Source organism: Trachypithecus francoisi, unplaced genomic scaffold (genome assembly GCF_009764315.1).
Source record: "Trachypithecus francoisi isolate TF-2019V2 unplaced genomic scaffold, Tfra_2.0 Lachesis_group2, whole genome shotgun sequence".
NCBI lineage: Eukaryota > Metazoa > Chordata > Mammalia > Primates > Cercopithecidae > Trachypithecus > Trachypithecus francoisi.
In genome coordinates this window covers 820,294-835,808 of record NW_022681465.1, presented here as the reverse complement: position 1 = coordinate 835,808, position 15,515 = coordinate 820,294, and the positions used below count along the sequence as shown (strand labels likewise).

The window sequence follows — 15,515 nt, the reverse complement described above, 5'->3', positions numbered from 1 at the left end:
TTAAGACAATACGGATCAATTCTTAAGAGACACATAACTTATAAAAACTAACTCCAAAAGAAATGGAAAACCTGCTCAGCCTTGCGACTTAGGGGAAGTCACTGCCAGCTACAGTAGAAAACCCAACACCTCAGTGGCTGGACACACAAAATTTATTACACAACGTCCAACTTCAGGAATAACAAGAGATCTCTTCCAACAGAAGACAAACCGGCTTCCTAATCCTGTGATGCGGCTGCCCAGGTCACTGGTAGGGAAGCTATCAAAGTGACGCACCAGCTCCCACTGCTCTGGCCTTGAAATGACTCACCTCAGTCCCACGCACAGGCTGTTGCTCAGTAGTCACACGGCCCAACCGAACTCACGGATATGCAGCATAAAGGCAAGGGGGACATGAGGATGGTCTGTGTGAACAGCTCTGCCACATCCTGGAACACTGAGTTATACTGGATCAGCAGTCAAACCTCCTGACAAAGAAAGTTCCAGGCACAAGTGACTTCACCAGCAAATTCCATCAAACATCCATGGAAGAAATAATTATAATATTAAATAAATTCTCCTAGAGAATGGAGAAAGAATGCACAACGTAGCTCATTTTACAGTGGTGTAAAGACACGAATCCTGACAAGAACAGCATTACAAAGGAAAATAATAAGTGGCCGTCACCCGTGAAGAGAGATACTAACCACTGTATTAGAGCACGCAGCTACCCAGTGCTCAGGATGCACCAGATGCTGCCCGAGAGTTCTACTCATACAAACTCATTTTACTTCACAACAAGCCTGTGAGGCCGGGCGCGGTGGCTCAAGCCTGTAATCCCAGCACTTTGGGAGGCCGAGACGGGCGGATCACGAGGTCAGGAGATCGAGACCATCCTGGCTAACATGGTGAAACCCCGTCTCTACTAAAAAATACAAAAAAACTAGCCGGGCGACATGGCAGGCGCCTGTAGTCCCAGCTGCTTGGGAGGCTGAGGCAGGAGAATGGCGTAAACCCAGGAGGCGGAGCTTGCAGTGAGCTGAGACCCGGCCACTGCACTCCAGCCTGGGCGGCAGAGCAAGACTCCGTCTCAAAAAAAAAAAAAAAAAAAAAAAAAAAAAAAAAAAAAAAAAAACAAGCCTGTGAGGAAGGCACTATCTTCCCATTTTATAGACGAGGAATCAGGGCCCGAACACAGGTGGAAGGGTGGTATAGCTGGGCCACAAAATGCTAAACAAAATATTAACAAACCAAATACAACATTATGTATGAAAAGAAAATCCATCATTACTAAGTTGGATTTATCTCAGAAATTCAAGGTTTATTTTTAACAACAGCAAATTATGGTCATTAACCACATCAATACAGCATAAAAATCATGTGGTCATCTCAATCGTTGCAGGAAAAGTGATAAAATTCATCCATTCTTGATGCGAATTATTGACAGAAACAGCTTTAAAACAAAAAAAAATCTATTACAAGTGGATAAATGGTGAGAATTGATCACCCCTTTGAATGTCAGGAAGGCGACAACAATGCCCACTGTTGCCACCTCTAATCAGCATTGCACTAGGGGTTCCGACCAGTGTAGAGAAGCAAAAAACAAAACAAAAATAAAAACATAAAGTAAAAATCCAGAATAACAGAAATGGGAAAGAAACCCCATTACTCATAGAAAACATGACTGTGTGCCTAAAAATGAGAAAACAGCTACAGGCAAATAATTAAAATTACTAGATTGCTAGATACAAATTAATACACAAAAATTGAATTTCCATGAAATGGCAACACATAAAGGAAATGAAATCCAAGCACATTTTTAAAAACAGCATCACAAAATAACAAAGACCTAGGATTAAATGTAACAAAAGACATACAAGACCACTGTGAAAAGTAGCAGGCTGTATTAACACCCACTGAAGGAGAGCTATCATTTGGAGAGACAGATACCGTATTCAGGGTTTGTAAAACCCAGTATTACAAGTATGTCAATCATTCCAAGTTGATCTACAGGCTCAATACAATCCCAAACAAAATCCCAACTCAACCAGCTAGTTCTAAAATGTATGAAATGTAAAGGGTCAAAAACAGCCAAGACATCCTAACATAAGATGGAAGTATGCACCCTAGAGTGTGTGGTACTGGCAGAGACAGACAAGGAGATGCAGAAACAGACTCAGAAATCATCCTGACAAAGGAATCTTCAGCGGCCACAGCTGGGAAAACTGGGCTTATGTCTGCCACACAATGAAACTGGATCCTTAACCTTCAAAACAGGCACAAAAATCAATTCTGGGTAGAATCTATTTCTAAAATCCAAAATATACAAAACTATAAAATATTTTGGAAGATAACAGAGTATCTTTATGATTAAGGCAGAGTAAAGATTATTAAAAGTTAGTATCCAAAATGCTTTAATCATGAAACAAAATATTGATATATTGGGCCATATTAAAGTTTAAAATTTATCTTAAAAGACACCATTAAAGTAAAAAGACAAGAAAAGCTGTTTGCAAATGTAACTCACAAAGCACTACTACCCAGAATCATAAATAACACCTGCCAATAAATGAGACAGATCATCCAATAGAAAAGTAGGGAAAATACTTGAATAAGTACTTTACAAACAAGAAATCCTGTGAAAAGGTGCTGAACAGAGAGAAGCCAACGAAACCAGAAGGAGGTCTACCCCACACCCTCCAGAGTGAAGGTGCTAATACTTCAGGCAATGGGTGCTGAAAACATGGACCGGCAGACGTGGTCATACACAACTAGTAGTCGGGCCTGCTGGTACAACCACTTTGGAACAGCTGGGAATTTCTAGTAAACCTGTTAAAAACGAGGGTAAGGAGTTAATGGAAACATGAAAATAATGGGATATAAAACTAATAAAAAGAATCAAATGGTTTTTTTTTTTTTTTGAGACGGAGTCTTGCTCTGTCTAGGCTGGAGTTCAGTGGTGCAATCTTGGCTCACTGCAACCTCCGCCTCCCGGGTTCAAACGATTCTCCTGCCTCAGCCCCCCAAGAATCTGGGGACTACAGGTACCCGCCACCACGCCCAGCTAGTTTTCAATTTTAGCAGAGATGGAGTTTTGCCAGGTTGGCCACACTGGTCTCGAACCCCTGGCCTCAAGTGATCCTCCTGCCTCAGCCTCCCAAAGTGCTTGGATTACAGATGTGAGCCACCCTGCCCGGCCTCAAATAGAATTTTAGAACTAAAACTATATCTAATTTCTGATATAAAAAATTCACTATACAGCTTAACATCAAATTAGGCAAGTGGAAGAAAAGATTAGTAAGCCTCTCAACAGGACAATAAAACCGTCAAGGAAAGGATGAGAGAACAAGGATGAAAAAGCATCGAGTTTAGTGAACCGTGAGACAGTATCACAGTCTAACAGAAAGCTGCCCCCAGACAGGGGCAGGGAGGGAGGAGTGAGAGAGAGATGGAGTCAGACAAGACATATGAATAGTGGCTGAAACTTTGCCAAATTTGATGAAAAATATGAACTCACAGGTCCAAGAAGCTCAATGAAACCCAAACGAGGTAAGCATCTATAAGCTTAAGGTGGATTAATCGTAACATCTTCTAATACTCTTACATACATAAATTATGTGATGACAACCCCATCCCAACCCTACAGAAAATAAATTTGGTATGACACATTTTCCTGCTGAGTTATGACCACAACTGGACAGAGGTGACACAAGAGGGCAGCCTGAAAACCAGCAAGTCCTCTTTGGGGAAGAGACAGCAGAGTCCCACCTCTGACTTCCCTAGAGCTACAATCCACACACACACACAGCAAGTGCACACACAGCCAGCATACACACACACAGCAAGCGCACGCACACACAGCTAGCACACACAGCAAGTGCACACACAGCCAGCATACACACACAGCAAGCGTGCACACACACAGCTAGCACAGATAAGGCAAACGCATGCACACACACCCACATACAAGCGCGCACACGGCTGACACAGTATCCACACGAACACAGAGCTAGCACACACACACAAACCAAGTGCACACACACAGCTAGCACACAGCATTTTCTTCTTAGGCCTGCTCATTCTTCCCAATATCAGTTAAACGTCATTTTTAAAAAATGACCTTGTTTTACCAATCACAGCAAGTATGACATAAGATATGAAGTTTCCAAACTAAAAATCTAGTTTTGTGTCCTATTATGATGTAATTTTCAGAACTACACTGCCAACAAAAGACAGCGCCAGGGCTTGGGTAAATGTTTTCGCTGTGATATGTTAATATCATAAGACAGTATTTTCAGCCGGGCGCGGTGGCTCAAGCCTGTAATCCCAGCACTTTGGGAGGCCGAGACGGGCAGATCACGAGGTCAGGAGATCGAGACCATCCTGGCTAACACGGTGAAACCCCGTCTCTACTAAAAAATACAAAAAACTAGCCAGGCGAGGTGGCGGGCGCCTGTAGTCCCAGCTACTTGGGAGGCTGAGGCAGGAGAATGGTGTAAACCCGGGAGGCGGAGCTTGCAGTGAGCTGAGATCCGGCCACTGCACTCCAGCCTGGGCGGCAGAGTGAGACTCCGTCTCAAAAAAAAAAAAAAAAAAAATCATAAGACAGTATTTTCAAGGTTTTTTTCCCCCACATCTGTAAGTGTTACTTGTGTTAAGTCTTTGAACTTAATTCCCGCTCACCTATCAGGTGCACAGCTTGTTCTATAAAAAACTCAATGACAAACTCAGTTATGATTTGTATACAGCCACTTAAAAAGTAACTTCAGAACAATGTATTCGTTTATTAAAGATTGCTTGTTACACAGAAAATTATTTTCTTTAATGATCATACACAGCCTCTCTTTCACACCAGGCAGTAAAACACTGCATTTACTTCATCTCAGGACACTGGATAAAAGATCAACGGTCAGTTTGTCTCAAAATATGTCAATGTGTTTTGTCTGAAAACATGCAAAGGGCTTGGAGTAATCGTATCATTTTAGGAAGTGCTTTAGAAAACCATGCTGCAGGCCCTGAATACATTCCAAAAATCCTAAATAATTACAAACAGAAGAGAGAACTCTTGCCAGCCAGTACACTCAGTAAAGAAGGACAAAGGTGCAGACGATGTAACTTTAGCAGGGAGCTTAAGGGGCGGCCCAGCCTCTCGGCAGGCGTCAGCAGGCCTGGCAGCCTCCGTGGCTGCTGCTGCTGTGTGGAAACAGGGCCATGGTCTTTTTGAGCTCCTGGTAGCTCCAGTGCATCTGCTCCACCTCGGCTCTGTGCTGCGCCCGCACCTGGCTCAGCTCCTGCAGCAGGTGTTCATTGGTGCTGACCAGGGAGCTGCAGAACGACAGGGAGGCGGCTTCGTGGCACCTCCGCCCTCTCCAGTGGTGTCGCCCTCACTGGCGGGGCCTGCCCACCTCCCTGCATGGGCATGAAGCTGCCCTGGCCCTGCACACACTGTGGCCCCATCACCTTCTGTGTCCCACTGGCTACCGCCCACCTGCCTCCTCCCTTCCCAACCACTGCCCTGACCCCTGTGAGCAGCCTTGGAGGTGCTGCTCAGCACCTACGGAATGAATGCATGAGCTGAACGGGCTAATGAGTGACTGAATGGCGCCTCTGCTATTCCAGCTATAACCCAGTTTTATGAGAAGAGGATGATAAACTTCATGGCTAGCAAAACAATGTTCTAATTCTAGAAAGGATACAGGGACTGAAATATTTCTAATTCCCAGTCAAATATAATAATTTTGACATCATAATAGTGTAATAGAAGAGTCCTAGTTTTTAATGCTTTTGACCATTTTTATTTTAGAAATAAAGTGCTATTGCATTTTACCAACTTTGTCATTTCCAAATTGCCCTGCTCACCTAGTCAGCGATGACTTGAGAACACCCAGGGCATTACAAGTATTAGACAAGGCAGGGCCCACTGACCTCGGCCACATTAGCTGCAGAGATGGGCACCCCACTGACGGGACCACTGTGCAGGGCCAGGCCCTGTTCGCTTGGACACCAAAAGAGCCGCAGGCCAGGACTGGATGAAGCCAGCATGAATCCTGGGGGCAGAAGCCCGATCCCACCGTGTTTGGGAGCTGTGCACGTCCAGGACAGTGCTCAAGGAGCATGACCCCCAACTCCACCCTGACGTGCCACAGACAGGCCTGCCAGGTTCCAGGGAGTGACATGGCCCTGCCCACAACTGTGTGCACTGCACCCGTGGCTGCCACAGTCCCCTTCCTTCCACACTGCTGCATCTCCTCTTGGCCCAGTCTTTTCAGGACCCTTCCCCTCTGTAACTTAACTGTGATGGGCCCACGGGGGTCTGTGGCCTTTATCCTGGAAGGGGCAGAGCCTGGCTACACCTATGTCCAGACTGTATTCGAACCCAGGGGAGTGTGGCACCCTCAGCCTGAGGACTGGAGGGGGGAGGAGGATTGGGAGGTGGGGGGAAAGGAAGAGGGAATGAGAGGGGGAGGAGGAGGAACTGACCAGAGCAGCCTTCCCTGCTGAGGCCACAGGAACAGGGGTTCACACAACAGCACCCACAAAACCACCCAGAGCAACCTGTCCTTGCCTCCTCCAGCAGCTCGCCTCTTCCTTTCTGCACCCAGCTTCCAACCACTTCCCAGCACACAATTCTTTAAAGACGAACTAAGATTCTGCCTTGCAGATCCCCTCACACCCAGCCCCCTTCTCACCATCCCCCTATAGCCAGGGAGTAAAGGTGAAATCTCCATGTTTCCAAATGAACACGAACTGCAGTGAAGGGGGAAGCACAGCTGCCCGGGGGAACCAGGTTGCCCCGCCGTGCCCGACCATCTCTCATGTGCCTGTCTCCCCTGGTCACACTGCATGCAGGTCACACCTCACAGTCCACACTTCACATTCACAATTCAGTCACACCTCAGTCACACCTCACAGTCACACCTCAGTCACGCCTCACAGTCACAACTCACAATCCACACCTCAGTCACGCCTCACAGTCACAACTCACAATCCACACCTCAGTCACGCCTCACAGTCACACCTCATGGTCAGACCTCACATCCACACCTCACAGTCATACCTCATGGTCAGACCTCACATCCACACCTCACAGTCATACCTCATGGGTCACACTTCACGATCCATGCCTCACACATCCAACAGCAGGAAGGGCCTCAGTTTTCAGAGAGGAAAGTTTATGGAAGTTTCAAATCAGCAGTGGGTCCTGGATATCATCGGCCAAGACTCAGGAGCTGCTCCTCTGTGCCTTCTGGGTGTGACCCAGTCCGGCCCCACCCTCCCTGTGCCTGGGCCTTCTCCCCTCAGGGGCCCACCCAAGCCTCATGGGCAGGTACCTGTGGCTCTCCTGCAGCATCTGTGTGAGCTCCTGGATCTTGTCGTAATGCTCCAGGTGCTGCTTCAGTTCCACAATCTCACCACACAGCCTCTTCACACTTGTTTGAAGTCCTGAAAGAGAAAGAAATAAAAAGCACCATTATTTAGTAAAACTCACTCATGCATTTTGAAAATGAAAACAATTCTACATTTAAACTAGATCTTGGTTACCAGAAAAAGAATATAGCTAGAAAAGATCAGTTTGTTTTCTTTTGTCTTTTTTTTTTGAGACGGAGTCTCGCTCTGTCACCCAGGCTGGAGTGCAGTGGCCGGATCTCAGCTCACTGCAAGCTCCGCCTCCCGGGTTCACGCCATTCTCCTGCCTCAGCCTCCTGAGTAGCTGGGACTACAGGCGCCGCCACCTCACCTGGCTAGGTTTTTGTATTTTTTTTTAGTAGAGATGGGGTTTTACCTTGTTAGCCAGGATGGTCTCCATCTCCTGACCTCATGATCCGCCCATCTTGGCCTCCCAAAGCGCTGGGATTACAGGCTTGAGCCACTGCGCCCAGCCAAAAGATCAGTTTTAACGAGACTCAAAGACAGGGCGAGCATGAATGCCATGGCCCCACCCTGTGCAGTTTCTACCCTGGGCCCTCCCCAGGCTGAAGCTGTGTGGTCTGCCCTCCACAGGCCCCCACGGAGCCACATCCCTGTGTGAGGGCAGGGAGAGGCAGCACTGGCTGGCAGCCCCTCCACTGGGCCTGTCTGCTGGTTTCTCCTCCACCAGGAAGCACAGTCTACCCCTGAAGGGAGGGCCTGTGGGTTTCGGGAAAAGCACTAAGCAGCCCACAGTGGCCACAGGTCTCCCAAGCGTCCTCTGACTCTGCATCCATCAGTGACTGAAAATGTGGCTGGTTTCCATCTACTAATTCCTGCCTGTTTGTGGATTTCCAGCGCAAGAGGAAAAGAGAGATACGATTTAGTGGCTCCCCAGATCCAAACATGGGATACAAATAAACCCACATGTAGACACACTCTTGCAAAACCACATAGGACAGAGGCAGTGAGAACGCCGGCGGGGGAGGTGGTGGGCAAAGGGTGACGGTGGCACCGATGGCAGGCTCTTCTCACCCACGAGGCAGCAGTGCCGCAGCAGCATCCACAGTGTGAAGGCCACGCCACATGGAGTCCATGTCCACGGACATGTTCACAGAGGGCAGGAATGAAGGAAACGCAGGGCGGCAGTTTCGGGACCTTCCGGTCCCCATGGTGGTCAAACCAAGAGTCCTTAGATGGCAAAACCAGAACCCCAAGGACAACACTACAGCATCCCAGGGACAAGGAAGCCTTGGGACCCCAAACACAAGAGGCTGGGACAAACCCCCAACGGCCACAAGCCACACATCACGTCCACTTCTGCGGGGGTGAGGCAGCCATCAGCAGAGGGTGGCTGTGGCCGTCAGCTCTGAGAATGGGACAGCCCCCACGTGCCCTTGCTCCCTTGGGAAACCCAGTGGGCCAACCAGGAAACCACAGCCCTGCCCATCCCATGAGGGTGAGGCCAGGGGCCCCCATGCAGTCTGGAAAAGCTGAGGCAGCCCTGCCATCCCCCAGAGCTCACCTGCCTGGTCCCTTCTACAACAGAGCCTGCACCAAGAGGAACAGCTGGTGTGCGGTCAGGGTCAAGGTCAACCAGGACGACGGCATCAGAGAAGGGTGGAGGAGAGAACAGGGCCTGAGAATCCCCAAAAGGAGACTGCCCTATCCTTGATCCATGAGGTCAGAAAAGGTGCCCTGACCCTGCCTCCTTGAAATTCAGAAGCATAATTTTTATGTAAAAAGAAGCAGAAAGTACTGAAGCCAAATCCCAGTTTCTGTAAGGCAAAAGGTTAGGGCACAAGAACAGTCCTATGACAGTGAAAGCCACGCCCCCAGAACGGACCCACACCAGAACCACTGTTTCAAAATAAGCTGAAGACAAAAAGGAAATGACAGAAGAAACGAAAAACAACGTAAGTCACAATCAGAAATGTCAGAAAAGAGAGGTCTGAACTCGGGGAAGAATTAGCAATAAAATAAAAAATTCACACGGCAAGTGAAGTTGCTAAGAAGAAGTGTAAGGGAAAGTCCAAGTCCTCGCTTCGTGCTGATGGTTCCGGAAACGGCCACAAAGCAAAGTGACCACCGTAGAACGAAGCCGAATTCACCATCCACACAGGCCGCCGACGGGAGCAAGAGTGACGCTCCCACAGCAATTTCTAGTCGCAAGAACATCACCAAACCGCCAAAGACCAAAACACCTCTAACAGTAAACATTACAATAAATGGGAGCGATGCACACATTTAAGACCGAGTAATAAAGACAAGTTACATCATAATTTACTGCATAATTTACTGCTGCAACCCATCCCAGCAGCTCAGGGCGTGGAGCGGCAACCAGCCCTGATCAGATGTCATCGCACGGCAGGCGGCTCGTACCTGCGCTCACTCGGGACAGGACAGGTCAGACACACCAACGCCCTGGTGTGCACGGCTTCGGGGCGTGGAAGGACACCAGCGCACCAGAGAAACCAGGAGCCGGGAGGGCAAGCCACACACACAGTTCTCCCGGGCAGAGCACTGATTGTTTTTTCTCATCACCTTTCCAACAAAATGATGTTGAATGAACAGAGTTATTCAAGGACCTGTTGTAAACATAACAATATCTTAAAGAAACAGAAAACAGAAAAGCAAAATTTGTAAATAAAAAAGAAGACTCTAAGGAACTCTTACCACTCGATAAAACAACCCAATAAACCAACAGGCGAAAGATGTGAGGAGACGCTGCCCCGGAGGAGAGAGCGGCCACAGGCCTCATCCGCGGCTGCCTCCCTGCCACAAAGGCCACGGCTGGTTGGGACAGACGCCATGAGGCCCACGCGCCCTGAAACAGTTACTACCTGGACTTTAAGAAAAAGCCCGTGAGCCCCTGAGAGGTTAGACCAGGAAAAGATGCTCCACTTGGCATTCTCAGGGAAGTACGAGTCAAAACTTCCAAGAACCTCCACGCCATACCGAGAAGGTTACCATGGACAGCAGACTCCGCCAGCATTTCCCTATTTAAAATCCAGGTATCTGAACTTGAAATACTGAAAACACTTCTGTAAAAATAGCAAAATAGAACAAAAAAAGTGAAGAGAGAGAAATGAGAAAGATCTGGATCTGGATGAAACAGTGACCACAGCAGGCCTGCTCGGGAGAAACACGGGTTCACCAGAGATGCAACCCGAATCTGTAACGCTGAGACGCTGGGCAACAGGCTCATTCACCAAATTCGACAGCAGCATAACCGCGGGAGGACGCCAGATAGGAGCAGCAAATCCCACAATGACCAGGCCACTCCAGCACCTGCAGCCCTGACACCCTGTGCTGAGGGGAGGACGGCCGGGCAGGGTGAGGACAGAGGTGGCTTTGCCTCCCACATCCACGCCCGGACTGCCCCAGACACGCGTATGTGCCATAAACTCCGGCCAAGGCAGCCTCCATGCCAGCCAGCAAGGCAGGGGCTCGGCTCCCCACTTACCAACTGCGTCTGCTGCTACTCGCCTTCCTCATTACCTAGGCACATTTGAACACTTACAGTTTACAAAATGACGAAACTTACCAGCGATCTGTAAATTTAACGTGGCTGCAGTGTCTGCACTCTTCACTTCCTTTTTCATACTCAACAAAAGCGATTTTAAGCTACTGTTCTCTTCCAAAGATTTATCTAAATGTTGTCTCAAATCATCCTGGGGACACAGAAAATACACTTAAAATGCGCAAGTCAAATTCAGTAAAATGGGTAAGAAAATAAAACTGAAACCTTCTGAGAATCAGGAGGGTTCCTTCTGCATACTTGGAGTCACGATGTGAAAGGCAGTAACTCGGTTTCATGGCACATCTCCCTGCCCCCAGCCTGCCCTGCCCAGCCCTGCAGCACCCTCAGGGGAGGGGGCGGGTGAGGAGAGGGATGGAAAGGAGCGCCCCAGCCCCGTGAAAGCCCCACTCCTGAGTCTCCCTGAGGCATGCGCTCCAGCAGGACCCGCAGGCCTGATGCTGGGCAGGGCAGCTGGTGGTGGCTGGGGGAGCCGTGCCTCTTCCAGGACGCCCTCACGGACACTGTGGGTCCCAGGCCTTGGTGCCAGTGTGAGGCACAGGTGGCCCTGCAGGAACTCCCTTTTGTTCTGGCTCCTTTCACAGCCTCAAAGTATGGAGAAGACCCAGAGCACAGGACGAGCTGTCACCAAGGAGGGGAAAGGGCCATGCCTGCAGCCACACGGCAGCCTCTGCCCCTCCCCGGCCCCAGGGTGCCTGGTGAGGTGTGAGCCATCCAAGCTGCCAGCAGCTGCGATCAGGGTCCCCAGGGATCCAGGCTCACCAGGCTGCTGCTCTGGGGCCGGGGGTGCTGAGCAGACCCCAACTCACTGCTACCAGGGGAGGGAGCGCCCGAGTCTGTACAGCAGAAGCCTCGTGCTGGGGGTATCTCCACTTTGTCCTTCTCTGCTCAGCGAGCCCACCCACCGACAGCCCCCTCAGCATGCACGCGACCGGCAGGCCCCTGACGCCCATAGTGAAAGCTGATCACTGGGTCTGAGACTGTCCCCCTCAGGCTTATCCTGGCCAGTTCTTCATTTCGCGCCTTCTGCCAAGGTGTCTGCTGCAGGGGTGCCAACAAGCACGACCTGCCCTCCGCGCGGTGCTCTGGGTCGTCCAGAAAGCTCCTGGCAGTGTCACATCTCATGGTGTTGCCTCCCAAGGACACGGTGAGCTCTTAAGGCAGGGCTGTGGGCTCCCAGCTCTTTTTCATTAGTTTATTTGAGGCAAAGTCTTGCTCTGTCGTCCAAACTGGAGGTCAGTGGAGCAATCACAGCTCACTGCAGCCCAACTCCTGAGCCTCCTGCCTCTACCTCGCAAAACAGCTGGGATGGCAGGAGCGTGTCACCACGCCTAGCTAATTGTTTAGTTTTTATTTTTTGGAGTCTAGGCCACAGCAGGCGCAGGGAACAGAGAGGACCGACTGCACCTAGGCTGGGCGCAGCCCATCTGCCTTGGAAGCTGTGACAGGCACAGCAGCTGGGAGTGGGGCCACCTCTGCCTCAGGACACTGGACTGCAGCTTCCAAAGGAAGCACGGCCGAGGTTGATGCGACCGAGGGATGAGCGTCCTCACGTGGCAGAGTAAACCTGGGTGCTTCTGGAGTGACAGATGTGCACCTCCCTGGAAGGCAGCGCCCACCAGCCTGCCTGGCTGCTCCCTCCGCGGGGTTCCTGACCGTACTGACTGCTCCTTACCCGAGGGGCTTGGGGCTGCCAGATCCTTCCAATCACTCGTCCTGACACGGAACCGGGGCTGCTCTGTCCTGAGGCCCAGGGCTGCCCCAAGGGGCAGGGTTGGGCAAACTGCAGAGGGCAAAAAAGCAGGCGTCCAAAGCAGCCACAGCTGCACATGACTCCCACCCCCGGTGACACTGGCGCTCAGCACACCTTTGGGCTCCACCTGTCGGCTCCGTCTGGTCCCAGGCTCAGAAGGGCAAGGGGTGTGCCCGGCTGCGTCCCACAGAAAAGATGTCATCGGTGATAGCGCTCAGCTCACTTTCCAGACAGCGGGCCAACGTGTGTTTAAATACAAAGGCTTCACGTGTGTTTAAATACAGAAACTTCCAGAGAAGGGGCCACATGTTCTTAAATCCAGAGGCTTCCAGACGGGGGCCACGTGTGTTTAAACAGCGGCTTCTGGACACAGGGACATGGTTTAACGCGGAGGCTTCTGGACGGGGGGATGGGGACCCACGTATGTTGAAACAGAGGCGTCCAGCTGAAGGCCACGTGCTGAGGCTCCCAGACCCGGCCGGGCGGTGGGGTGGGCGGGGCCTGCGTTGAAACAGAGGCTGCCTGTGCTGTTTTCTCATCTGTACTTTTTCTTCTCTGAAGAGGAAGCACCGGGTGGGATCTGAGATGTAGGTTCCCGTGAAACAGACGGTACGTACTTGTCAGGTAAGTTCAGAGGCAGTTTTCGAAGCCGTCCTGGGCCGACTTCACTCCCATTTCACAAAGGCTGACAAGGCCCCTCTGGGTGTGCACCTCCTCACACGGCTGTGCCCTCACACCAGGACTCCCGGAGGGTGGCTTCTGTCTGGGTGTGGCTCTCTGACCACCAGCTCTCTGTCCTGAGGACACCAGCAGCTCATGGGGAGGCCCTTGCAGTGTGGAGGGAGCCCGGGAGGATCCTGCCCCATGAGGCCTCAGACGAGACGGTGGCCCCGGCCCACAGCTGAGAGGGAGCCAGACGCGCCTGGCTGAGCTGAGCTGAGCTGAGCTGAGCCTCAGGCCCGACCCACAGAAATCCAAGGGGATAAATGTGGGTTTTCAGCTGTTCATTTTGGGGTAACTTGCCCTGTAGTCCCAGCTCACCATGGAACACTGGCCGTCATCTCCTTCGTAAAAGGAGAGTGGCCTCAGCTGTCTCCAATTCGAGGCCCTGAGAGACGGGTCAGCGAGACAAAGTCATGTCCAGGCCTGGCTCCCGCAGCGCCCAGCAGCGCCCGGTGGTCCAGGGGAGGACGCCCAGGCAGGGCAGCAGCAGGGACCCTGTGATCAGCTGGTACACTGGACCTCTCGGGAGGGGACGGGGTAGACTGTGCCAGAGGACAGGGGACTAAAGACCGTCTCCAGCTGGCGTCACCCCTGCCCGCCTCCCCAGCCCAGCCCCTCCAAGGAGAGAAGGTGGCCAGCGCCACTGCTGTCTCCAAAGTGCTCCAGGCCTGTTGTGAGACAGGGCAGGCCATGTTCCTGGGGGTGGGCGGGTGCCGGGCAGGGAGGGGAGACGTGGGGCTGCAGAGATGGCGGTTGGGACAGTGTGGCCTCAAGGAGCTGCCCTCGTTCCTGGAAGTCAAAGCCGTGTCTCCCCAGTCACGTGGACACAGACACGGCGCCAGGGCGGGCTCACCAGCTCCTGGCGTGTGCGTTGCAGCTCTGCCGTCGCCTTGCTCATCTCCTGGGCGTGCCGCTGCTGCTGCTCAGCAAGACGGCTTTGCAGGGACTTACTCTCCAGAGCCAGGGAGCCGACGTCTGCACCCACCATCGCAGAGCCGTCCTGAGCCGCTGTGAATTCTTCAACAGATGACAAGATGTGTCTTGCCTGAGCTAGGAGTGAAAATCAAATATTACATTAGCACCCAGGCTTAAAGGATGACATACAAACAAAATCGGCTCAGTATGTTTTGAATCTCACAGACGATGCCTCAAAAAGACAGCAGGCAGGGAGGGGGCAAAGGGGTGTTGGCGCCACAAAACCACCTCAGGCTCTGTGCGTCCACACACGGGCAGGGTGGGAACTGAAGAAAGAGAAGAGGTAACCCCCAAGAAAAGGGGCGAATAGGGCCGCTGCGTCTCAAGGTTTCAGCGGCACCGCAACTCGCTGCGTCTTCCACAAGCACCAACCGCCCTGTGTGGAAACCGCAGTGCAGACGCCAGCTGGCAACTCCACGCTGGGACAGTGGCCTGGGCCTTGGACAGTCCCCCTGCCACCGACAAGCTCAGGAGGCTCCCGCAGGACACCAGCCTAGGGAGAGGGGAGGTTTATGGGGCTGGGGTCCGGGTGGGCTTCGACTGCAGGGCGTCCTCATTCTACGAGCTGAGGGGCTATGACACTGCGAGGGGCACTCAGACAGCTCAGAGCTGTGCCCAGGGTCTGCCGGGAGAGCACACTGGCAAGGCTCCTGAGGGACACACACAGCCACACCCCAGGCTGCAGGACAAAGAGAAGGTGCCCCAGGGACGCGGCATCTCCTGGTCTCCCAGTGTGACCCCGGATGAGGGAGGCCCCAGTGTGTTCATGTGCGGGTTGCCTGGCAGAATCAAACAGATCCAAGTCCTCTCTGGGGAGGGACCACCCTCCTGGGCCCCACACCGACCAAAAGCTCTGCAGTCCAGGCCCAGCACAGGCCACACGTCCACGTCAGGGGAGAAGATGCTGAGCAGCTTCCAAACTCCAAATCCCCACGTGAACACAGCCTTCAGAACCAAGCCCCTTTGGACAGCATTTTGAGCAAAACAAGGTCACAGGCCCTCCAGCACCCCAGAGCACAGCCAGGGACACACAGGCCCAGGCCCATGTGGTGCCTCCCAAGAGCCCTGGCCACTGTGAGAGGCGGAGACTGCCAGGGAGGGCCCAGGCGTCGGACCACCACACGCTTGTGGGAGGGG

General features: G+C 51.9%; 1 protein-coding gene across 7 annotated transcripts in view; it reads right to left on the bottom strand.

Annotated features, from left to right (window-relative positions):
- Positions 1 to 4,743: 4,743 nt before the first annotated feature.
- CEP72 (centrosomal protein 72) overlaps positions 4,744 to 15,515 on the bottom strand; it is a 35,826-nt gene continuing 25,054 nt past the window's right edge. For 3 of the 7 annotated variants that reach the window (XM_033178672.1, XM_033178673.1, XM_033178674.1), the window contains 4 exons: positions 14,257 to 14,453; positions 10,934 to 11,060; positions 7,311 to 7,422; positions 4,744 to 5,304 (listed from right to left, as the gene is read on the bottom strand). In XM_033178672.1, coding sequence (XP_033034563.1) covers positions 5,139 to 5,304; positions 7,311 to 7,422; positions 10,934 to 11,060; positions 14,257 to 14,453 — 602 coding nt within the window. In that variant the 3' untranslated portion in view covers positions 4,744 to 5,138. Of the gene's footprint in view, positions 5,305 to 7,310; positions 7,423 to 8,421; positions 8,578 to 9,768; positions 11,061 to 11,689; positions 14,454 to 15,515 lie in introns of those variants that run through there. The other 4 variants (XR_004429576.1, XR_004429577.1, XR_004429575.1 and 1 more) reach the window with 4 other exon arrangements.